Source organism: Bos indicus x Bos taurus, chromosome 7 (assembly GCF_003369695.1).
Source record: "Bos indicus x Bos taurus breed Angus x Brahman F1 hybrid chromosome 7, Bos_hybrid_MaternalHap_v2.0, whole genome shotgun sequence".
Lineage (NCBI taxonomy): Eukaryota > Metazoa > Chordata > Mammalia > Artiodactyla > Bovidae > Bos > Bos indicus x Bos taurus.
In genome coordinates, this window is record NC_040082.1 from 20,442,966 (window position 1) to 20,469,317 (window position 26,352).

The following is a 26,352-nucleotide window of genomic DNA, read 5'->3' on the forward strand; positions in this document are numbered from 1 at the left end:
TGCCTGCAATACGGGAGACCCAGGTTCGATCCCTGGGTTGGGAAGATCTCCTGGGGAAGGAAATGGCAACCCACTCCAGTATTCCTGCCTGGAGAATCCCAGGGACGGAGGAGCCTGGTAGGCTACAGTCCATGGGGTAGCAAAGAGTCGGACATGACTGAGCAACTCCACTTCACTTCACTTTACTTTTAAGATAATGTTTAGCAATTACGTGGAGTAGGATATTGGAATATCTTATCTTCATATTCTTGTTCTCCCAATTCTATTTTTATAGTATCAAATACACAACTCATTAAAAAAAAGAACTAAAACTGAACAAAGCTCAAACTATAAATCTTAATATATAATGTCATTTAAAAATTTTTCATATCAATCTTAAGCACCTCTGATCAACATTAAATACAGCTATTTTGGTGCTAACATCAGAGCTGAAGAAAACAGACTTGAAATTTGTCTGCTAACAGGCAACAGTCAGTTATCAAGGAGCATGGAAACACCAGTTGTTGTTCCAGTAAACCCGATGAGTTTCACTGAGCATCAACAGCCCTACTGCCTCATGGGAGACAAGATTTGCCTGTTCATCCACTAGCAGAAGAAGTCCAAAATGACCATATAGTTGTTCAGAAACGGCCTGTAATCTGTTTCCTGATGGACATATTCTATCTCCAGGTGCAACCAGAACTTCTAATCCAGTGGAGCCTAAAACATGGGAGCAGGAGGTGATGGAGATTCAGTCCTACTACTACCTCTTGCTTCCTATGCTTATGTGTCTAATCTCTGGAGACACAGAAATAATTATCAGCCACTGGGTACACATACTCGATCCTGGAGGACAGCACGCAACCCTTCAAGATGTTGTCCCTGAGCTGGTACTTTGGCTGAGTTTTCAACAGGACATTCCACTGTTACACCAGGCCCACTGCTTCAGGTGATGTTGTACATACACAGACAATGGAATATTAGCCATAAAAAAGAATGAAATACTGCCATTTGCAACATGGACAGACCTAGAGATTATCATACTAAGTGAAGCAAGTCAGAGAAAGATAAATATCGTATGTTATCACTCGTATGTGGAATCTAAAAAATAAAACAAATAAACTTATTTATAAAATAGAAACAGGGAACTCCCTGGTGGTCCAGTGGTTAAGAATCAGGCTTTTACTACCACGGACCCAGATTCAATCCCTGGTCAAGGAACTAAGATTCCACAAGCTGTGTGGAGCTGGGAAGAAAAACAAGCCAGAAATAGATTCACAGACACAGAACACTTATGGTTACCCAAGGGGAAAGGGCATAAGAATAAATTAGGAGTATGGGAAAACAGATACATACACCATATATAAAATAAACAACAAGGATTTACTGTATAGCACAGGGAACTACTTCATGCAAAGATGGGCTCAATAAAGGACAGAAAGGGTATGGACCTAACAGAAGCAGAAGATACTAAGAAGAGGTGGCAAGAATACACAGAAGAACTCTATGAAAAAGAGCTTCACGATCCAGATGATCACGATGCTGTGATCACTCACCTAGAGCCAGACATCCTGGAATGTGAAGTCAAGTGGGCCTTAGGAAGCATCACTATGAACAAAGCTAGTGGAGGCGATGGGATTCCACTTGAGCTATTTCAAATCCTGAAAGATTATGCTGTGAAAGCGCTGCACCTCAATATGCAGCAAATTTGGAAAACTCAGTAGTGGCCATAGGACTGGAAAAGGTCAGTTTTCATTCCAATCCCAAAGCAAGTCAATGCCAAAGAATGCTCAAACTACCACACAATTGCACTCATCTCACACGCTAGTAAAGTAATGCTCAAAAGTCTCCAAGCCAGGCTTCACTGTATGTGAACCGTGAACTTCCAGATGCTCAAGCTGGTTTTAGAAAAGGAAGAGGAACCAGAGATCAAATTGCCAACATCTGCTGGATCATCGAAAAGGCAAGAGAGTTCCAGAAAAAACATCTATTTCTGCTTTACTGACTATGCCAAAGCCTTTGACTGTGTGGATCACAATAAACTGTGGAAAATTCTGAAAGAGATGGGGATACCAGACCACCTGACCTGCCTCTTGAGAAATTTGTATGCAAGTCAGGAAGCAACAGTTGGAACTGGGCATGGAACAACAGACTGGTTCCAAATAGGAAAAGGAGTACGTCAAGGCTGTATATTGTCACCCTGCTTATTTAACTTATATGCAGAATACATCATGAGAAACGCTAGGCTGGAAGAAGCACAAGCTGGAATCAAGATTGCCGGGAGAAATATCAATAACCTCAGATATGCAGATGACACCACCCTTATGGCAGAAAGTGAAGAGGAACTCAAAAGCCTCTTGATGAAAGTGAAAGAGGAGAGTGAAAAAGTTGGCTTAAAGCTCAACATTCAGAAAATGAAGATCATGGCATCCGGTCCCACCACTTCATGGGAAATAGATGGGGAAACAGTGGAAACAGTGTCAGACTTTATTTTTGGGGGCTCCAAAATCACTGCAGATGGTGACTGCAGCCATGAAATTAAAAGACACTTACTCCTTGGAAGGAAAGTTATGACCAACCCAGACAGCATATTAAAAAGCAGAGAGGCATTACTTTGTCAACAAAGGTCCGTCTAGTCAAGGCTATGGTTTTTCCAGTAGTCATATATGGATGTGAGAGTTGGACTATAAAGAAAGCTGAGCACCGAAGAATTGATGCTTTTGAACTGTGGTGTTGGAGAAGACTCTTGAGAGTCCCTTGGACTTCAAGGCAATCCAACCAGTGCACCCTAAAGGAGATCAGTCCTGGGTGTTCATTGGAAGGACTGATGTTGAAGCTGAAATGCCAATACTTTGGCCACCTGATGCGAAGAGCTGACTCACTGGAAAAGACCCTGATGCTGGGAAAGATTGAAGGCAGGAGGAGAAGGGGACGACAGAGAATGAGATGATAGGATCATATTACCAACTCAATGGACATGAGTTCGGGTAAACTCTGGGAGTTGGTGATGGACAGGGAGGCCTGGCATGCTGTGGTTCTTGAGGTCACAAAGAGTTGGACACGACTGAACAACTGAACAGGAAACTATATTCAATATCTTTTAAGAACCCATAGTGGAAAAGAATCTGATTCATTGTAATTGAATCTCTTTGCCGTACGTCTGAAACTAACATAGTATTATCAATCAACTACAGTTCAGTTTAAAAAGTGGTATTTCAAGGCCATATACAAATGGTATATTTTAATGTCATGACATAAATGGTGTGTAAAGACTGGATGAGACAATAGAGAAGTAAACCTAGATAGAACAGAGCCAAGTACAATCAGCCCTGCAGTAACCCTGGTTTTGAAACGAGTGTCCCAATGCAAGTGACATATCAGGAAGCATTCTAAACATAACATGGAGTCCACACTTATTTATGTAAAACTTCATCCGTTAGAAACATAGCAAACACAGAAAACTGCACCACCAGAGACAAGCTACATGGGCACGCACACCTACCTGCTGCCTCCGCTCAGCATGTGTGTTAGCAGCCACTTATCTGCATCTAATGTGACACCTTTCCCTCTGACTTCAAATAACCCTCCTTCCATCACTTAACTGCACTTTCCCCACTTTTACAAACAAACTTTTTTTGTAAGGTATACATGCCATACTTGATAAGCATATTTAAGACTTAAAAAATTATGTAAACTTATTCTTTACTAGGTCCCTACATTTCAATTTCTCTACTACTGACCAATTTGGGGGTTCGTGTTCTCCTAACCCATCTTTCCCCTAAGTTCTGTGTTTTTCATTATGTGATTTGCCATAGTGTGGTGATTTTTAGGAACCCATCAATCATGTTATGTGAGAACTAAGTATTCAGAACGTGGGGCTCTCCAAGCCTCAGAGGCTGGAGGGAAGAAACGACAGACAGACACAGGTGTTTAACACAGTACCTAATTTAGACAGCAACATCAGCATGCTCCTCAGAGCCAAATGGTACACAAACACGTGTGTGCTGGAAACAGCACGACTTTGCAGTCACTCAGTCCTGGTTGACTGTTTCACTCTGTCATTTACCAAGCGTCCTCAGTCTCAGTGATCTCTTCTTAGAATGAAGATCACAAAGTCTCATGGGTTTTGGTGGAAGTTAAACAAGTGCTTTACATGGTCCCAATAATACAGTTAAATGCTAAGAAAAAAACCCTTACATTTCTTCTCCTTACATGCAGCCCCATGGATTGTACCCCAGCAGGCTCCTCTGTCCATGGGGATTCTCCAGATAAGAATACTGGAGTGGGTTGCCATGCCCTCCTCCAGGGGATCTTCCCAACCCAGGTCTCTCACATTGCAGACAGATCCTTTACCATTTGAGCCACCAGCAAAGTCCAAGACATAGATTAAATAGATCCAAAGATACACTGGGGAGTATGATGTTTCCTTATAGCTTTTTACCAAATCAATGACAAATAGCCAGGCAGAATACAGCACTAAGCTTTTCGTCTGCAAGAATCACATGGGGAAAAGTTGTCTATTTCATTAAAATCTATCACCTATTATTTTCAGTTTTAAAAAGAAAGGCAAAAAAGACTATCCATATTCAATACAGTGTGTGCAGATGTATGCTATATATCAAAATTTCATAGAAATTTTAATAACTTAATAATTTATACAATAAAGCAAATTTTAAAGTTTTAATTAAGGAAGAAGTTTCAAGTGTCAAGCACCCATAAAAAAAAATCACATAGGATGTTTGGTAAAAAATCTACCTTACAAACTTATAAATTTACAGAGAAATGACATAATGCCTGACATTTGCTTTTAAAATTAATTCTGCCAGCTTAGAAAAAGACAAGACTGACAAAAGGCTGATAAATGTTAAAACTAGGTGAGAGGTAACTGGAGTGCCATATCATATTTTTTGTATGTGTATTTTCCACTTTAAAAGACTTTTTAAATTCAGCTTTTTACCTCCCCTCCCATCCCATGCCAGAGATTCTGACTCAGAAATGGGGTCTTGATTCAGGACGGGTGTCGAGTAAAATGCATGAGATATTTCCATCCAAGACCATCCATGCACAATGCACAGCACTTTGGGAAGTAGCAGACGAGATGATGAAATCAGTAATACCAGAAGGGGATTAAGACAGAGAATAAGTAATTAAAAGATTTTTCTCTACTATTAAAATATTCATCTAATTGACTTTATAATCATAAAACAAGCAAATGTTCAGGATAGTATATGAAAGGGCATAACATCAAGCAATAAACGTCAGAACCACCATCACTCAGTTTTTCACAAGAAGCAATAGCAGCCACTACTGTTTCCTCTACTGAGTCAGGAATTCGTCATATCTTCAGATCATCAGAAAAGTAATTATAAAGGTTAACAGTGAGCAGAGTTTTAGAAATACATTTTTTAGAAAAAATAATACACTGTAAGCCATGAATTGGATTTCTCTACTGAAACAGAAGAGTAAAGCTAAACAATTACACATTCAATTAATTTTTTAGTTCGTTTCATGCTTGGGTGATGATGTGTGACATCAGATTATATCAGCATCACTTTTATCTAAAGGAATCTATTCACATAACAGATGGCAGGCACGCAAAAGCGAACACAGTCCAAGTCAAATAATATTCTCTTTTTACAAAGATCCTCTCAAAATTATCTCTAACTTTATTCTTAAGCCACAAGTTTAAATATATAAAACATAACCCAGGGCCTTCCTTGGTGGTCTAGCAGTTAAGAATCTGCCTGCCAATGCAGGGGACACAGGTTTGATCCCTGATCAGGGAGGATCCTACATGCCATGGGGCAGCTAAGCCCTCACATGTGCCTAGATTCTGTGCTCTGCAACAAAGAGTAGCCCCTGCTCTACAATTGGAGAAAGCCAGAGCAAAGCCACGACAACCCAGTGCAGCCAAAAATAAATCAATAAATGAGTCTTTAAAAAAATAAATGCTTAAAGACAAACAAACCAAAAATATAAAACATAATCCAAATATTGGCTGTAAAAGTAAACCAATAAGACCTGCAATTTCTATGAATCATTAGGAAAGGAAACTTTATCATTATGGAGCATATAAGCTTTCAGGACATACAAAAATAGTGGGAAAAGAAGGTGGAGAGAAAATAACACTGAAAAGTACAAAGAATAGCAAAATACAGGAAGGGAACATGAGAACATGGTTACTAGGCAACAGTCAAACAAAAATCAGTCACCTGTTCAGTATAGGGCTCTCTTGGAATAAAAAGAACTACTTGGCATACCCCACCAGGGCACTAAACTACGTACAAGTTTGTTCATTCTTTCAATTAAATTTATTAAGTATCTGCTATTTGCCAGAACACACTGTACCTGGTTAGGAGGAAACATATCATAAAGTAATGTCATCTCTTTCAAGATGCCAACTAGCAGACTACGTCATATTCTATATACTTTCACTACCTGTTTCAGATCTGATTATGTTTTCACTTTAACCTTAATATTACTTTATGTCATGTGAATCTATGAAAAATTTAAAAGCGTAACATAACTCAGACAGAAGTCTTTAAGGATCTCTATTGACTTCAGCATTTTTGAAGGGATAGGAAAAAGTAAACTTTTCAATGTCACTGCAACAACACAATGGAGAAGAATCTACAGAAATGAAAATGGTTTTTACATTTGAAAATGAAGCAAGTAACCATAAAATTTAAACTCTGTTATTATATTTGTAGCAATACACATTGACTATCTGGAAAATATTGGTTCACCTAGTTACACAGATCTTCCAAATATTGATGCATTTCACTACACAAAATAAGCAAATCACTATCAATAAAAGCTAATCACTATCAAAATAAGCTAATATCACTTTCAATCTTAACCAAAAAGTCTTTAAGTATTGGAAAACAGTCAAGCTCACTTTAGTTTGTAAGATGTTTCAACAACTCTTAATTTTTGTTTGAAAGCTCAAGTTTTTACCACTGGTAATAAATACTATCAGTTGCTTTCCTGGTAGTCACTGGCTCACTTCATTTGTCTCCATAAATGTCTGCCAGGCGCCCAAATCTGAATAACCAAACTTTACTGGTCACTTTTTCAAGGAAAAATGCTGTTCCGCAAAAAGGGCAGCTAGTTCAGCTGATGACTCTATCCACACACCTTCCACAATTACCATGTTTTGTTAACGCAGAGAAGCGCTTTATCTGTGCTTCTCATTTTGTGATTCGTGCATGTGCTAAGTCACTTCAGTCATGCCCGACTCTTTGCGACCCTATGGACAGTAGCCCACGAGGCTCCTCTGTCCACAGGATTCTCCAGGCAAGAATTCTGGAGTGGGTGCTGTGCCCTCCTCCAGGGGATCTTCCCCACCCAGGGATCAAACCCGCATCTCTGATGTCTCCAGCATTGACTGGCGGGTTCTTTACCACTAGCACCACCTATGATACACAGTGTTAAAAAGGTGAGTATTTAAGGGTTGAAATTTTATCAAATGAATGTTTTGTACTCCTTCATCAAGTATACTCAAGTGAGATTTTCACCTCTTGAACTACAGGTGTGTGGTAATAAACAGAAATGACAACTAGTACAGTCAGGTTCTGCTGCCTGGATTCATACAAAGGCACTGGCATCTAGCAGTTTTGGCAACCACTGCTTTTGCAGTGCAAATGTCAATTGTCAATAAAATGAAAAAGACATCGTAGTTTTTTATAAAATTAGATTTGATCTTTGTGGAACTCCTAAAAGAAGTCAAGAACCCATAACGGTCCTTGGACTTGGACTACACTCTGAGACCAATTTCAGTAAGCAATCAATAAATACTGATGACAGTCATCACAACAAAAATATTTCACATCACCCTGTCTTCAAATCCCTCCAAGATGAAAGTAGGAGTTTTATACTTCTTAACATTTTCAGGCATGAAAATTCTGTAATCTTCCTGACGATCAAATTGCAGAATCTGCTATTTAAGACACAACACTTTTCCTGTATTAACCATCTAAACTTTTTCCCAACACAGATGTATATGCTATTTTTCTCTCATGTGGACTTACAGGATAATCAGTCATGTTTTCCTTTTCTTTCCAGAGATTTTACAACTACAGGTGTTGTGGCTCACGTAAGGAAGTTCTATTCTGCAATCAAAGCTTGACTGCTGCTGCTGCTGCTAAGTCGCTTCAGTCATGTCTGATTCTGTGCGACCCCATAGACAGCAGCCCACCAGGCTCCCCTGTCCCTGGGATTCTCCAGGCAAGAACACTGGAGTGGGTTGCCATTTCCTTCTCCAATGCATGAAAGTGAAAAGTGAAAGCGAAGTCGCTCAGTCATGTCCGACCCTTAGTGACCCAATGGACTGCAGCCTACCAGGCTCCTCTTGACTGACCCTGTTCAAATTCTGAAATATCTTGGAACAAAGGTACATATCTAGGTGCAACTAAAACAACACCAAGACAATCTATCAGGGGAAACTGTGAGACAAGCCAACACTGAAAACTTAGTATTGAGTTTAATGGCCCAGAAAGCTAGAAGAAGTGAAGTCACTCGGTCATGTCCGACTCTTTGCGACCCCATGGACTGTAGCCTACCAGGCTCCTCCGTCCGTGGGATTTTCCAGGCAAGAATACTGGAGAGGGTTGCCATTTCCTTCTCCAGGGGATCTTCCTGACCCAGGGATCAAACCTGGGTCTCAGAGATATAGTAATGAACCTTGTCACACTCAGAGCTCTTTCCCCTTTGTGGGAAAAAGGGAAAGCCAGTGTATAAGTAGGCTTATAAATAATATAAGGAATTGAAAAGTGTGATCAGTGCTATGAAACAAGTAAAATTAGGTGAAGGGATGGAGACTGACCAGCTGGGAGAAGTGGGAGGATTACTTTAAATCAAAAAGTCTTCACTGAGATGTCTTTGGAGCTGAGACTCGAATGATTAATTCTGCGGATCTGGAATTAGAATGTTCCAGACAGAAAGGCTAGAAAGTGCTGAGACCCTGAGACTGGAACTAAAAGAAGGCAAGTCTGACCGAAACATGTTGACCGAAGAGGAGATTAACACGAGAAGTCAGAGGCAGGTGCCAGGTCCTGAAGAGATATGAAGGTAAACTAATCTTACATGGTGCCAGAATGGTCCTCACAACCTGATGGAAGTCCCTTTGTCTTTTTAAAAATAAAGATGATATTGAAGATACAAGGGGGAAAGACAGAAGGTTAGAATTCACAAGACATAAGTTCAAATTCCAGTTCTTCCCATTGCCTCTTAGGAGCAAAAAAAGGAGGAGAAAAATTAATATTTATTAAAATGCTAGTAACTGCCAGGCTTTGAATCTGTTATTTGATCCTATCTCATTTAATTCAACTAGGGTTAGTTATTTTCTAAGGTCTCTAACCAGCCATTTCTAACTCTACTAAATGAAGAGAGTAATATTTGTTGCAGTACATTAGGAATTGTCAGAAAGTTGAACAAAAAACTTAACATGTAAAGTTCTTTGATGACTAAGCATCTAAAAGTACTATCATTAAAGATAAATACATTTCTCTTTTAAATCATAGGAGGACATTTGTCCTCCCTGTCTAGGATATTCTATTGCTGGTGTAAAAAAGAGCACGTATTGAAGATCTCTTACGACTGTCACCAAAGAGTAGGAGGGGCAATAAAACACTCCAGGGAGCCAGTAACCCCAATCTGAGCTACAGATGAGGCCTGTGACCTAGATATTTTTTCAAGTTCTACCCTTCAAATTTTTGTTAATTGCTTCAATTTATGTATGTACCCCTGTAAACCTAGAAGAATCAACTTGCAAAGGGAACGCCTCTCTTGTTCGCTGGCATCCTTTCACGGACACTGAGCTGTTGCTGTCACACACAACACCTGTGAGGCAGTTTCACGCGATCTCACGTTACTGAGCAGGAAACCAAGATGATTACGAATCTCTGAATGCTTGGAAAGGGCTGATAAGGATGGTAAAACTGCCTAATGAATTAAGCTGGCCAAGAGGGTGATAAGAAAGGCATTTACACCCAGCATGGAAGAACGTTGTAACTACCTAAGAATATTTCGCATGTGGGGGGAAAAATATTAAAATATATACTTTAATAAAATTTCAATTATTCACAGATGCTTTCAATATATATTATTTCATTTACTTACCTGGTAACCAGAAAGTAAATTCCATGTGGAGTACAATTATACATTCTGTGAAAGGCATTAACTCTAAAGATAATTGCTAAAGCTGCACTTGCTACCTTATTATTACTTCTCTCTCCTCATTAATTTTCTGATTCAAACTGTGAACTTACAAGAGCAAAGACCTTATAATTTACATTTTCACCACTGTCTATAGCATACTTCTGGGTCTAGTGTCAACACTCAAGCCACCTTACCAAATGAAAGAGAGTCCACTCCCAAACAAATCCACGTGATGAACTTTTTCACTCTGAAATTCACCAAGCTCACTACTTACCTCGGGTATACAGGCTCCTGTGAAACCAAACAAGCCATTGGCATTGTCACTTTTTTGTATTACCAATCTTGCTGTAGTATTCTCTTCGGAAAGGCGAGCTCCTCCATATACAGAAACTAGCTTAAGAATGAATAATTCTTCTCCTTCCTCTTCATTGTCATCTCTTGCAGAAATAATGAATGATTTGTTAGTTTCTCCCTCTCTGAATTCCAGATATCCAGAAACAGGATGCAAATCACTCTTGGCTGGCATGGCGTGAAGTTCATAAATTTCTTCAAGGGTCAATTTCCGCTCATAGGATCTCACATCCTGCATCAGGCCTGTAAATCTGTCGTTGCCATTCACTCCAGCCCCAATTCTCAACGTTCCTGGACCTGAAATTAGAAATGGGTTTAAATGCTACAATAACCACAACTGTACTGTCCTAAATGACAAGTGTGATTCAGAAAGTGAAATGATTTTATTAAAAGGTCTTATTAGCTAAGCAAAGCTTTTGCATAACTAGAACACAAATAAAGGCTATTTTCTGTCAATATTATAATGAAAAATGAATCAGGAATCACTGGGATTTAAGACATTTTGTACCAAAGGATATGTTGTACATGTGTATGTATGTGTATATACAAATGTATGTGCATATATTAAGACAGACATTTCTTCCAGGAAATTTAAAAATTTCCTTGCACATCTAAGAATGGAATGATTCAACTCAGTCACAATTTTAAAACTTTAGTATTACTGTTCTTTGAGAACTTCAACTCTTGGTCTGTTAAAAAGTTATCTTGAGTTAAAGTTGTGAGAATTCAGCAAAAGAAATTCTTATGGACTAAATATAACTTTTTACCCAAACAATCAATGCAATAAATGCAGAAAAAGAAATATCCCTTTCTAGGAACTACAATTATATGAGTCTCGGGGACTTTTTCATGATAATAACAACATGCAGCTTAACTACATTACTACGTAGCAATAATAAACCCTTTCAAGAATTCAACAATTCTTATTTCTTTACTTATTCCCTCTAATAACTCAACTAAAATATTTATGGAAGATGAGAGTTTGGCAGTGATTTGGGATTGCCTCCATGCCTTCTCCAGTGGTTCTGGACTGACTGAAACAGTGAAATGTCTACAACAGACAAAAATATAGATGAACTTCACACACACCATTGGACATACCTCAGACACTCAAGTGTACACACTGCTCAATCCTATTTACATAAATTTTAAAAACTAATGTTAGGCTCTTAGAAATGGCAATGGTAGCTGCTGGGCATGGTGGTGAGTCAATGACTAGCAAAGAGAAAATGAGAGGGTTTCTGGAAAAAAATATCTTGATGTGGGGACTGGTTATATGGAGTGCTGAAACTGATTAATTTAAAAATTTTAAAAAATTCATGTATCTGTACACTTATGTGTACTTTTATATATTTTATAATAAACATATAATACCCTGCATTTCATTCATAACCTAAATATATATATACACACTTTCTCCACTTTAAGTTACAAATTACATCAACAATGTAAGTTCCTTGCAGCAAGCTACACAGAGAAAAGAAACACCAGGTCTTACTTTCCCGTCTTTCCCATTCTCATTCTACCACCATGCGATGACCCAAAAAAATCAATGTTAACAAACATGTCTATATTCACAATCAAACGACAAAATTTAATGCCACAGAGCACTGTAAGCATAGTTCTTGAGGTTGAAATCAGCAGTGTGTATATGTTTTCTTTTGCCCATCTTCTTTTCTACTAGGAAAGAAAAAATACAACCAGATAGCTAATGCAGGAGGTTTCAGAAGGAAAGATAATCTGTTAAGATATCATACAAGCTCTGTTCTATTTTCCCATTGGGAAAAAAAAAAAAAAACAGAACCAAATCACAGGATAGAGGGGCTGGGAGGGAATTGTGATTATAATAGAGATAAGTGATGTTTGGGAAGAAACATGCACACAAGTGTGTTTCTCAAGGAAACAGCATACTGTGGTCCAGCTTAAAGACAACAAAAATCCTCTCTATAAAGCACACCACAGAATTCACCACTTTAAAGCCTGTTACTTGAAACCTCTGTAATTGCTAGATTGCTTAATATAAGTTTCTTTTGACTCCTCTTTAATCGTATCTCCAGCATACTCTACTTCCAGAAATACTGAGCTGGTAGCAGTTTCCCCAGATTCAATATTCTATTTCACATTTCCATACCTTTGTTCTTTTCTCTATCTGGAATATCATGCCCAACTCTCCTACGACCACAGGAGGAATAAATGTTTCTTTCTACTTGGTAATTTTTTTTCTTTCTTCTTACCATGTGTTAGAGTGATCTGTTTGCATACCTTTCTCCCAGAGCCTATTTCAGCTACCTTCAAAGGTGGAGTCTCTGCCCAATTCATTTCTACAGTACCCAGCACAAAACTTATGGTCTTGGTAGACACACAGTTTTATTTAAAGAAATTATAAACCAAACACCAAGCAGATTTTTAAATACTAGCTAGGCCTTTTTTTTTTTTTTTTTGATTTAAGGAAAATCACTTTACAGAATTTTGTTGTTTTCTGTCAAACACCAACATGAATCAGCCACAGGTATACATATATTCCCTCTCTTTTGAACCTCCCTCCCCTCTCTCTCCCTACCCCACCCCTCTAGGTTGATACAGAGCCCCTGTTTGAGTTTCCTGAGACATACAGCAAATTCCCATTAGCTACCTATTTCACATACGGTAACATAAGTTTCCATGTTACTCTCTCCATACATCTCACCCTCTCCTCCCCTCTTCCCAGAAATACCTGCGAGGCTTTTAAGAAGTCAAAATTTTTCAAAACTCAAAATTCAGGGTCCTAATTGTGGAGATGACACTCACCATCAGTAATGGCCTCTCCTTTCAGACTCTTGATTCCTCTGGGCATTGCATTTCCATCAAGGTAGAATTCAATTATACCATCATCCAGGACAATTAGAAGATGCAGCCAAACATTTTCTTCCAAATATTTCATGACAGTGGTCTTGGCAACATATGTAGCATTGGAACCCAGAGTTTTGTAATGGAGGGAAAGTGTCACGTGGGATTCATTTGTGTGAATTTTTACCCCATAGTAGATGCCTCCATTACCATCATCCTTTGCTATAACAAATCCATTCGTATTGGGATTGGGCATTACCCAAGCTGAAAATGTGAAGTTGGCAATTGAGTTGTTCCTCGAGGGATGGTATTTTGGATTAACAGTTCCAAATGCACCCTCTAGTCCACTGAAGTACAATGCATCTGTCCCACTGTGGTGACGCCTCATGTGTGGCTGCAAATGCACGGAGCTGGGAAAAATTCCAGCCAGCAAAAAATCTGTCACCGGAGGCAAACCAGCAGTGAATTCACTAGACAATATTTCCCAGCCTACTCGTACATCACCAAAGACACCCTGCTGTCTCAGAACGGTAAAGTTGGTGATATAAGACATAGCGTCTTCCGAGAGGACATCTTCTGCCACTTCTCTCTCTAGGCACTCCGGATCCAAGATGAAAACTCCAAAGGGATCATCATTGAATGGAATCATTACTGTCACCTGGAGGTTGGTTGCTGCCAGCTGGCCCCCAGGACCTGGGGACCCACCTGTAATGAAATCAGAATGAAAACTCAGAATTGAAAACACTTTCCAGTATAAAGTGAAGGCAAAAGGAATTTGTTTACCAAACTTCTCATTAAGTACTTTACTTGTTGATCAATGAACATGGTGTCACCATACAGCTTTCACCACATGTTCAAGGTATTCACTATAATTTCATTAACAACCAGCTGAAAAGAGGATATTAAATAGAAAGACTTAATTCTCATGCTTAAAACCAAAATTGATGGGGACATTATTATTTAAATTAAGGTACAAAGGCCAAGCTTTTTAAGCTACCATGAATCTGTACTTCCTATTACCTATTACTGTTTTGTTTGAGATACTCTATTTGGTGTGAGGAAAAAATTTTATTTACAAGTTTGAGAATGGAAATAAGTTTCCATCCATAAAACTTCATTAGGTGCATTTTCTACCTAGCTCTAGCTATTTCAGCATAAAATATTAAACTTCAGTGGTAAAATAAAATAGATGGGAAAACACTGCACCTGAAATGTTTACAAGCTTTAAAATATAAAACTCGTTGAATTCAGGAATTTTGTCTGGAAAAGCATGGAGAATTATTGGTTTGGCTCCTTCTCCATCCAAAAAGTTAACAGTCCCTGAAGTTTCATAGAACTCTTGTCCAGGTTGCAAAGCAGAATCATTCTGAAAGAGCTGCCAAGCCACGGAAACATTGCCGAAGTGTCCCCGGTGCCTCAAAATCCTATAAAACAAAGTACAGAAAATTATTTCTTATGAAGAATGTGGAAGTGGCAAATCCAACTCTACTGAGAACTTTCTGTATTATCTCATAAATACACTTTGTCTGTTTATCATCTTTAATATAAACCAGCCAGCCAGTTCTTACTGAGCAACCATGAAGAATCTCATGGAAAAGGACAAATGAAGTAGAACCTTAAATAATAAAGAAAAGAATGCTTAAAAATCATAACTAACAGATCCAAACTAATAGATAAATTCTAATAGATAAAATTCTATCTAGAATAGATAAATTCTTAGATAAATTCTAAGACAAATTCAATCAAAAATATTCAGATGAGAATTGACAAAAGTTCTTCAAAAGCAAAGCCCAGGGCAAGGGTAGGTACATATCACTTGAAAGAAGAAGTCCAGAAGACCATGGATAATTCAAGTCTCTGTGTTCTGATGAGGAACAAAAGTTGGGGTTAAGGAGGGTAAAAAGAATAATTTCTCTTACCATCTAAAGTGTCAAGAGTTTTTTTAACAAGTGAAAACAGCATAAAGAAGTTTATGATTTAATCAGACAACCAGCTCTGAAATTATTCCATTCATAGGCATATTTTTAAATTTTGAAAGATTAACTATGTTTCAAATTTTTGCATATGTAAAGATTTTATTTTACTTTATTCAACTTTCAATTTGCCTTATGTAAACATGCTTACCAAAATGAATTAGTCTTTCCTTCTTCAACTGCTTTGTCTATGGGCTCCAAAGCAAAAATACCATTTGGGTCGTCATTAGCTTCAATTATCACTGTAGCTATTGCATATGGATATACAACCGTATCACCTAAATTAAAAATGGAGGAGTCAAAATAACAAAAAAGTACTTAACTTACTGTTAAATTTGTATTTTTAAACTAAGAAACATCTTGTAATAAGGTTCAAATTCCAGGAGGAATTTACTCATTGAAGGTCATAAATAAATGAGAGAAAGAGATGCCTAAATAAGTTTAGTATGACTTGTCTCCGGGGAAATGTTTAATTACAGAAGAACTACTTTATTGAAAAACATACATGATATTTTTATAATAGGCATATCACTTCAATAGTTTAATCAGAAATTTAAAATATAGCTTTATCAAATTTCTAAATGTTGAGGTAGATTCATTTCGTAAAAAAATAATGAATTAAAGGATTATCCTATAAGATACATTAATTAGAATCACTGGCTTAAGTACTTCGATCTCTGCCTTCACATAGCAGAGTTTGATCTGTTCATACACAGAACAAAGCAATCTTTATGATGTTGAACATGATTTTTTTCTACTCCAATTCTTTCCACAGCCTGTTAACACTGTAACAGCCAATAAATTACGTGTCTTCTCACCAGTCCCTTGAGGTTCATAGCTTTTACTCTCCACTGCAGCTGTCACCTCTGTAACCAAAGTCGTCTTCATCTTTATTCACCTTTCATCACTCCTCGAGACCCAGCTCAAGCAACAACTCTTTTTGGGAATTTTTCCTTGAATTCCCAAGTTAAGTGCATCTCTGCTGTATTCCTACACCACTTCACACTTTGTCAATCTAACATAGTGATTATCACATTATACTAACACATACATACTGACACACACACTCACACACGTACACACACAATTCATTGTAAGTCCTTGGACAAATGCTTCTTCATCAACTTCATCTCCCAGCAGGGTGGAGGCTCAGTCACCGGTATTTATGAAAGTTTACTGAACGGATACAATTAAAACTTTGAAAATTAGATGAGGACAACACCTAAAACTAAACTTAGAGAAACGGACATGTGTGGCAAACCAGCCCATTATACGTAATTTATATACATATACAGCTGTACTTAACCATACTAGATAATTAGCCAATGAAAAAAGGAGGAAATAAAAAAGACAGACAGTAAGTTATATAAAATATCCTAATGTTACAGAGTAATAGAATAACTTAAAATATATCATAAAATCTAAAACAAGCAAGCCTAATTTTGGTAGGGTTCTGCTTTCATGCACATTTGTGATACAATATGTCACAGCAAATATTGGAAATTGGTGGTATAGCAAATAATGGAAATGAAGGGAAACAGGAAGACACAAAAGAGAGAGTCAAAGGAATCAGGAGAATGACAAACAGCACAAACAAAAATTAAGCAATCTCTATTTTTTCACCATCTTCTTTCTGAGTATTTGCATGTAAGAGGCATGAGGCACACATGCACACAGAGGGTAAGGGACAGGGCACCACAGGAACCCAGCCCAAGGTTAGAGCTTGCTCAGGGGAAGAAGGACACCTCCAACAGAGAAAATCTTGGTGCTCGATGCTGGAGTCTGAGTGGAGTGGGAGGACATCCACATGATGGAAGAGGGTTGGCCTGGAGCAGCAAGTGAGAACCCAAGTGTAGTAAGAAAGGCCATCTTGTTTTAGCAAGGAGGTAAACAAAGCAATGGAAAGTGGTTACACATAAGTATATCATGAGAAACACTGGGCTGGAAGAAGCACAAGCTGGAATCAAGATTGCCGGGAGAAATATCAATAACCTCAGATATGCAGATGACACCACCCTTATGGCAGAAAGTGAAGAGGAACTAAAAAGCCTCTTGATGAAAGTGAAAGAGGAGAGTGAAAAAGTTGGCTTAAAGCTCAACATTCAGAAAACGAAGATCATGACATCTCGTCCCATCACTTCATGGGAAATAGATGGGGAAACAGTGGCACACTTTTATTTTGGGGGGCTCCAAAATGACTGCAGATGGTGACTGCAGCCATGAAATTAAAAGACATTTACTCCTTGGAAGGAAAGTTATGACCAACCTAGATAGCATATTCAAAAGCAGAGACATTACTTTGCCAACAAAGGTCCATCTAGTCAAGGCTATGGTTTTTTCAGCGGTCATGTATGGATGTGAGAGTTGGACTGTGAAGAAAGCTCAGTGCCGAAGAATTGATGATTTTGAAGTGTAGTGTTGGAGAAGACTCTTGAGAGTCCCTTGGACTTCAAGGAGATCCAATCAGTCCATTCTGAAGGAGACCATCCCTGGGATTTCTTTGGAAGGAATGATGCTAAAGCTGAAATTCCAGTACTATGGCCACCTCATGCGAAGAGTTGGCTCCTTGGAAAAGTCTCTGATGCTGGGAGGGATTGGAGCCAGGAGGAGAAGGGGACGACAGAGGATGAGATGGCTGGATGGCATCACTGACTCAATGGACGTGAGTCTGAGTGAACTCCGGGAGTTGGTGATGGACAGGGAGGCCTGGCGTGCTGCGATTCATGGGGTCGCAAAGAGTCGGACACGACTGAGTGACTGAACTGAACTGAACTGAACAGGCCAGTATCACTGATGAACACAGATGCAAAAATCCTCAACAAAATTCTAGCAAACAGAATCCAACAACATATTAAAAAGATCATGCAATATGACCAAATGGGCTTTATCCCAGGGAGGCAAGGATTCTTCAATATTCACAAAGCAATAGTGTGATACACATTAACAAATCGAAAGATAAAAACAATATGATCATCTCAATAGATGCAGAGAAAGCCTAACAAAATTCAACACCCATTTATGATTAAAAAAAAAATCTCCATAAAGCAGGCACAGAAGGAACACACCTCAACATAATAAAAGCCATATGTGATAAACCCACAGCAAACATTATCCTCAATGGTGAAAAATTGAAAGCATTTTCCCTAAAGTCAGGAACAAAACAAGGGTGCCCACTCTCACCACTACTATTCAACATAATTTTGGAAGTTTTAGCCACAGCAATCAGAAAAGAAAAAGAAATAAAAGGAATCCAGATTGGAAAAGAACAAGTAAAACTCTCACTGTTTGCAGATGACATGATCCTCTACATAGAAAACCCTAAAGACTCCACCATAAAATTACTAGAGCTAATCAATGAATATAGTAAGGTTGCAGGATATTAATACACAGAAACCCCTTGCATTCCTATACACTAACAATGAGAAAACAGAAAGAGAAATTAAGAAAACAATCCCATACCATTGCAATGAAAATAAAATACTTAGGAATAAATTTACCTAAAGAAACAAAAGACCTATATGTAGAAAACTATAAAACACTGATGAAAGAAATCAAAGACGACACAAATAGATGGAGAAATATACCATGTTCATGGATAGGAAGTATCAATATAGTGAAAATATACTACCATATATAAATATATGTGAAATATATTTATACATATAAATATATATGTATATATTCATATACATATAAATATAGTGAAAGTATACTTTGAGTATACTACCCAAAGCAATCTATAGATTCAATACAATCCCTATCAAGATACCAACGGTATTTTTCACAGAACTAGAACAAATAATTTCACAATTTGTATGGAAACACAAAAAAATTCAAATAGCCAAAGCAATCTTAAGAAAGAAGAATGGAACTGGAGGAATCAACCTGCCTGACTTCAGGCTATACTACAAAGCTACAGTCATCAAGACAGTATGGTACTCGCACAAATACGGAAATATAGATCAGTAGAACAAAATAGAAAGCCCAGAGATAAACCCACACACCTATGGATACCTATCTTTGACAAAGGAGGCAAAAATATACAAGGAAGAAAAGATAATGTCTTTAACAAGTGGTGCTGGACAATCTCTTTAACAAGTGGTCAACTACCTGTAAAAAATGAAACTAGAACACTTTCTAACACCATATACAAAAATAAACTCATAATGGATTAAAGATCTAATATAAGACCAGAAACTATAAAACTCCTAGAAGAAAACACAGGCAGAACACTCTGACATTAATCACAGCAGGATCCTCTATGACCCACCTTCCAGAGTAATGGACACAAAAGCAAAAATAAACAAATGGGACCTAATTAAACTTAAAAGCTTTTCCACAATGAAGGAAACTATAAGCAAGGTGAAAAGACAGCCTTCAGAATGGGAGAAAATAATATCAAATGAAGCAACTGACAAAGAATGAATCTCAAAAATATACAAGCAGCTCATGTAGCTCAGTACCAGAAAAATAAATGACCCAATCAAAAAAATGGCTAAAGAACTAAACAGACATTTCTCCAAAGAAGACATACACACGGCTAACAAACACATGAAAAGATGCTCAACCTCACTCATTATCAGAGAAATGCAAATCAAAACCACAATGAGGTACCATCTCACGCTGGTCAGAATGGCTGCTATCAAAAAGTCTACAAACAATAAATGCTGGAGAGGGTGTGGAGAAAAGGGAACCCTCTTACACTGTTGGAGGGAATGCAAACTAGTACAGCCACTATGGAGAACAGTGTGGAGATTCCTTAAAAAACTGGAGATAGAACTGCCATACGACCCAGCAATCCCACTGCTGGGCATACACACCGAGGAAAGCAGAATTGAAAGAGACACATGTACCCCAATGTGCATTACAGCACTGTTTACAATAGCCAGGACATGGAAGCAACCTAGATGTCCATCAGCAGATGAATGGATAAGAAAGTTGTGGTACATATACACAATGGAATATCACTCAACTATTAAAAATGCATTTGAGTCAATTCTAATGAAGTGGGTGAAACTGGAGTCTATCATACAGAGTGAAGTAAGTCAGAAAGAAAAACACCAATACAGTATATTAACGCATATATATGGAATTCAGAAAGATGGTAACAACAACTCTATATGTGAGACAGCAAAAGAGACACAGATATAAAGAACAGTCTTTTGGACTCTGTGGGAGAAGGTGAGGGTGGGATGATTTGAGAGAATAGCACTGAAACATGTATATTACCATATGTGAAAAAGATCACCAGTCCAAGTTTGATGCATGAAACAGGGCACTCAAAGCCAGTGTACTGGGCCAACTCAGAGGGATGGGATGGGGAGGGAGGTGGGAAAGGGGTTCAGGACAGGGGGACACATGTACACCAGTGGCTGAGTCATGTCAACGTATGGCAAAACCACCAAATATTGTAATTAGCCTCCAATTATAATAATTAATTAATTAAAAAAATAACGATAAAGGGAGCTGGATTTCTCATCACCAGAGGACAGAGGGATAAATAGGAAAACAGAGAAAACTAGAACAAGCCCTGTGATACTAGATACAATGGCCTTCAATATATACAGCTGGGTACAGAACTACAGATGTTAATGTATGTGTGTATATATTGAGGGGCTTTCCTGGAGGCTCCAAGGCAAAGAATCCACCGCCAAGGCAGAAGACATGGGTTCGATCCCTGGGTCAGGAAGCTCCCCTGAAGAAGGAAGTGGCAACCCACTCCAGTATTCTTGCCTGGGAAATCTCTTGGACAGAGGAGTCTGGCAGGCTACAGTCCATGGGGTCGCAAAGAGTCAAACACAACTTAGCGACTACACAACAACGACAAATATATATATAGGGACAGTCAAAAAGTTCATTCATGTTTTTCCGTAACTTTACAGAAAAACCTAAACAAACTTGTCAGCTCACCCAGTACACAAATGCATACAGACATACATGCATTCCCTGTCTCTGAAAGTGGGCCTAGGAGGAGAATAGCGTAAGAAGCAATTCCCACACCTAGTATTGAGGTTCTGGTTTCTAAACAGCATTCTGCACTGAAAGGAGTCAGGGCTTCTTGAAACAAATGACTGATTTCAGGGTTTTGACAGGAAAAGTACCAGATGAGTATGGAACAGCTTGCTGTGCCAGGAAGTAAGAAAATGCTCAAAGAATAATAGGAACATGTCAAAAAGACAAGAAAGTCATTTTAACAGACCACCCCTAGCCAAACCTGGGATAATCTGATCTTCAAAATAAACAATCATAGTGAAATATAACCCACTGCATTAAATAGAAATCATAAGCCCATACTGATAAATAAATGTCAATGAAAAAATTTAAAGTTTGATGAGTAACAGGACAGTTATGTAGTTCTAAAGTACTTCTCCCACAAAATTTGTATTAAAAACAAAGGAACAAAAAGTACAGTAGAGAAGCCTGGCAATCACCACCTAAATTGTGGTCAAAATAGACCTGGTAGTAAAGGGACAAAATAGAAATCTGTGCCAACAGAAGGGATGTGATGGGAACACAGAATTCTTCTACGCAATTCCTGCCAAGGATGCAAAACCTGAACCTAATAATGAGGAACATCAAACCAACCAAAATGAAGGACATTTGACAAAATAACTGCCCTGTAATTTTCCATACTATAAAGGTCACGTAAGCCAAGGAAAGACGGAGTATTTCAGACTGAAGAGATTAAAGACACACAGCAATTAAACGCAATGCATGATCTGGGAAAGGATCATTTCGCTCAAAAGGACACTAAGGGAAAACTGGAGAAATCTGAATGGGGTCTGAGGCAATGATTGTATTAATCTCCTGCTTTTAATGGTTATATTGTGGTTATGTAGGAAAATGTCTTATATATATGAAAAAACACACTTGCATAATTAGGGGTGATAGAGTATCATGTCTTCAACTTACCAGAAAAGATTAAGGAAAAAATAGCTCTGTGCACTCTTAAAAGAATAAAACAATTACCAAAAGAAGCTATAGCCCCTCTAATTTACTAAAGATAGGGGCAAAACATTCTGCTTCAGTTACAGTATAGAGAAGAGGGAAAAGTCTATCTTTCCCCCTTGCAAACTGTCACACACTGTGATTATGGCTACAGAGAATTATCAGTCAGGTGGGCTCAGTCACCTGCAGAATACAGCTTCCCAACCACTATGCCCGGTGCCCTGGTGGAGGGAAAAGTCTACAGGATAATAACGCCCTAAGTCCTTGAGTGACTAGGAAAGACTTCGGGTAGTTTCAGCTAGAAGATTTCAATTCCTCATATAATAACATAATTTTCTGTGTGTGCTATTTGTGAAAAAAGATTAAAAATAATGACATAGCGTATACCAGGTACACAAAGTTTCAACACATGTATTCTTTTACCCCTTCTCTCAAGAAATCAGTGAAACAATTTTGCTCTTGAACATTCACAGGTGACAGTGAAGTACTTAATGCCATCTTGTAAAAGAATTGAAACAACACTCTGCCATAAATATAATTTATTTACCTGTTGAGTTAAAGAGGATTATATAAAAGGGCTCATCTGTTTCTGGGATATCATCTTCCGTAATGAATACAGATATGTTCTGCTCTCTACTTCCAACTGCAAAAACGAGCATTTCTCCTTTTTCAATGGGAACAAAGTCTCCCTCTCTGGCAGTAGCCTCCCCATCCATGGTAGCATATTGGACGGTGCAGGGAACATCAACAGATCCATTTCTGAGAACTTTAAAGTCAGCAGTCTCACCTTCCCGAACCCTCACTACACGAGGCTCTAAAATATTCACAAAGAAAAGAAGGAACGTGTGAGCTTTTCTGATTCCATCTACATATTATCAGATTGCACATTTCTCCCTGCCCACCACAAGAAATGCCCTCCACTGAGTCTTTGCTGAAAGACAGCTGTGATTCCAATGCCTGCATGAGGTCTCCTCTAATTACTCTGAGTCAGTGGCTTTCCTCTTGCCTTGATTCCTACAAAATCCATTGTCTGCAACTCCCAATTTGTCAGTAAACTGTATACTATCTGGAATCCTCTGCTTACTGTTTCATAGAATTCATTTCTAAACTTGGACCATAAATTTTTTTTTGAAAATAGGCCCAGATACCTTCCACATCTTCTACAGGGTTAATAGAAGACTGAACACAGGACTAATTCATTAAGTACATGTTAACTGAAGGTTAAAACATAAATCGATAAAATTCAAGAGGTTTACGAGTTCTACAGTTGCAAATTGAACAGCCTGCAAAAAATGATTTAAGGAAGAATAAGATACCAATAAATTAGATACCAAATAAAACTAAAAGATGTCTCCAGTGGCAAAGACAGTTGTAAAGAAAGCATTCAAGTGGAAAAAATGGGGAAACCTTAATTTACATGTTAATTTATATGTCCATGAAATTAACAGTAATTATAGTAAGTAACCATTCATTAAGTACAATACACAAACCCTGAACTGTCTTCACTACTTCCCTGTGTACTGGAAGAGGTAACATGGAAGAGTGTTCATTTTTGCCAAAGGAAAGAAAATACCTTGAAATTTAAAAGAGGAAAACAAAGCTAACAAAATAGTACTTAATTTTTCCTTCAGAATCCTTAAAAATATCTGTTAAAATGTCAAAGAGATTGAATAATGGTCAAATTATGAAATCCTATTTAAACATGTATCAATTATGCTTTATTGAAAATGTTCACTTAAAACAATTATTGAAAAAAGCATCCTTACACTGTTCAAGAAAGATAAACTCACTCAAATAAGAAAGCAATACCACCTGCAAAATAAATGGGGTCATCATTTCTTCTAATCCTCAGAGTAGCAGTAGTTATATTTCCTATTTTAGCTCCTCCAGTGGCATTAAGTAGGGTAATGGTAAATTCCTCCATTTCCTCTGGAATCTTTTGGGAAAATGTTACACATGCTTTTTAGACAGGTGATCTGTACAAATAATTCCACTACATATACCTAAATTGTTTCATCTCTAAAAAAAAACCTTTATTAATAACAGTATTAACGTTCATTTCCACTTCTGAGCAGAACCACCCTAAATTATTCAAGTAAGAATCAGAACCCTTCAAAATTTTAACATGCATTCATCCAAACAGCCACCTTATTTTGACTCACTATAAAATGTAATGGAAATAGAGATATTTTTGCCTTACGCAAATTAAAAAGAGAAATACTACATAGTTTAAGATTTTTCTGTAAGAAAATGGGCTATATGTTGTTTTTAAGGAAAAATGGTGAAACAGAAAAATAACTTCTGGACACATTTAGAACAGAAATCATAATAGTAACAAAGGTTCAGTTAGCTTTCAAAGGCCCCTTATAAACTTTAAGTTTCACAGAAGTGCATCACAAAGACCTCATTCCACTGTCCTAACAAGGTGAGATTCCCCACATCTCTGAGCCTATATGCCTCCCCACGTGGACTCTGTTTAGCTTTCTCCTCATCCGTGTGACTTAGTCTTCTCCGCATCCTAAAACGGAAGAGTGTTGGAATTTTGTCTCTGGAGGCAGGAGTGTGAGGGAAAGGAGACAGGTTTCCATACCTATTTGAAGTGCAATTCCCCTCAGAAAGGTCCATTCCATTATTACTAAGTTTTTTCTCTGCGTTACGCTGAGTCCACCATCCACCTGGACCAATGTCCTGCAAGTACACCCTAGTGTACTCTGTAGACAGCACTCTCATTCTCAAAGGGCCTTGAGTACAAACCGAGCGCTTGACAACCTCTCTCACAGCGTGAATCTCTAATATTTGACACCTACGCAGTGTCACCAGCGACTATCAATCAGTTCTAAAAGTTAAAAATGCCCGTAGGGGAACCAAAAATAACATTTCTACTTTGATTTGTGTGTGTGTGTGCGCTCAGTCACTCGGTCATGTCCGACTCTCTGTGACCTCACGAACTATCGCCCACCAGCCTCCTCTGCCCATGGGATTTTGCCAGCAAGAACACGGGAGAGGGTGTCATTTACCACTCCAGGGGATCTTCCCGATCCAGGAATCAAACTGGCATCTCTGGCATCTCCTGCATTGGTTGGCAGATTCTTTACCACTGAGCCACCTAGAAATCACTTTGGTTTATAGTTAAGACATTATACCTGAGTTCTTTATCACATACTCTCATGGCAAAGTATTACCAGATGTTTAATATTCAATAAAAAAATAACTATTAAACAACAGTAAGAGTTAAACATGTAACATTTACCTCATCTGGAAGGGAGTAAATGGTGATATTTTTTAAAAATTCCTGGTCTCCAAAGAAAATAGTTCCTCGGACAGGAAACACATCGTGTGTAAAATCTGGACTAACAACCCATGATACATTAACATCACCAAAGTTGCCTCGATTTCTTATCACACCATAAACAGCTGTGAAATACAAATGGGTACAACACACATGATCACATATTAAACAATTTTAAAATGATGAGTAAAGAAAGTGGTCAAAGAGAAGTAAAAATAAGCCCCCTTTTTAATAAAAATCAATCATTTGCTTAGCCCAGCCTCAAGGTATATATAAATTAACCCAGTCTTTCCTCTATAGCCATACAATTGATAAAATTAACGGACTCAATCTTTGCTACCACAGTCTGAGATCTTAAAAGTCACTCAGCACAGGGAACAGAATGGTGTCTAGGTACATCTATCACAAAGTCCTATAAGGGTATTTGGTAAAGACAGTCAGAGAAAGCTGCACACTCAGAAACGATTTTCTTATCCAGACAGACATGGCTCTAAAGATAAATTACGTCTCATTTCACGCCACTGCAAGAGTTCCCCAGATGTAACTCTCAGTTTCACAGCTTTTCCTATTTGACTCAACCCATTCTTTTGAATGCTTGAGTTCTACTGCATTTGGTCAATGGAAATCAAAATATAACTGTAATGTGTGTGTTAGCCACTCAATCGTATCTGACTCTTTGTGACCCCATGAACTATAGCCCACCAGGCTCCTCTGTCCATGGAATTCTTCAGGCAAGAATAATGGAGTGGGTAGCCATTCCCTTCTCCAGAGGATCTTCCCAACCCAGGGACTGAACCAGGTCTCCTGCACTGCAGACAGATTCTTTAC

General features: G+C 38.2%; 1 protein-coding gene across 4 annotated transcripts in view; it reads right to left on the reverse strand.

Annotated features, from left to right (window-relative positions):
• The window catches only part of ADGRV1 (adhesion G protein-coupled receptor V1), a 541,641-nt gene that overhangs the window by 455,338 nt on the left and 59,951 nt on the right, over positions 1-26,352 (reverse strand). For all 4 annotated transcript variants that reach the window (XM_027545616.1, XM_027545615.1, XM_027545617.1 and 1 more), the window contains exons 15-21: positions 25,486-25,649; positions 24,048-24,171; positions 22,783-23,049; positions 15,439-15,565; positions 14,521-14,738; positions 13,276-14,019; positions 10,412-10,785 (exon numbers count right to left, since the gene is read on the reverse strand). In XM_027545616.1, the coding sequence (XP_027401417.1) occupies positions 10,412-10,785; positions 13,276-14,019; positions 14,521-14,738; positions 15,439-15,565; positions 22,783-23,049; positions 24,048-24,171; positions 25,486-25,649 (2,018 nt within the window). The remainder of the gene's footprint in view (positions 1-10,411; positions 10,786-13,275; positions 14,020-14,520; positions 14,739-15,438; positions 15,566-22,782; positions 23,050-24,047; positions 24,172-25,485; positions 25,650-26,352) is intronic.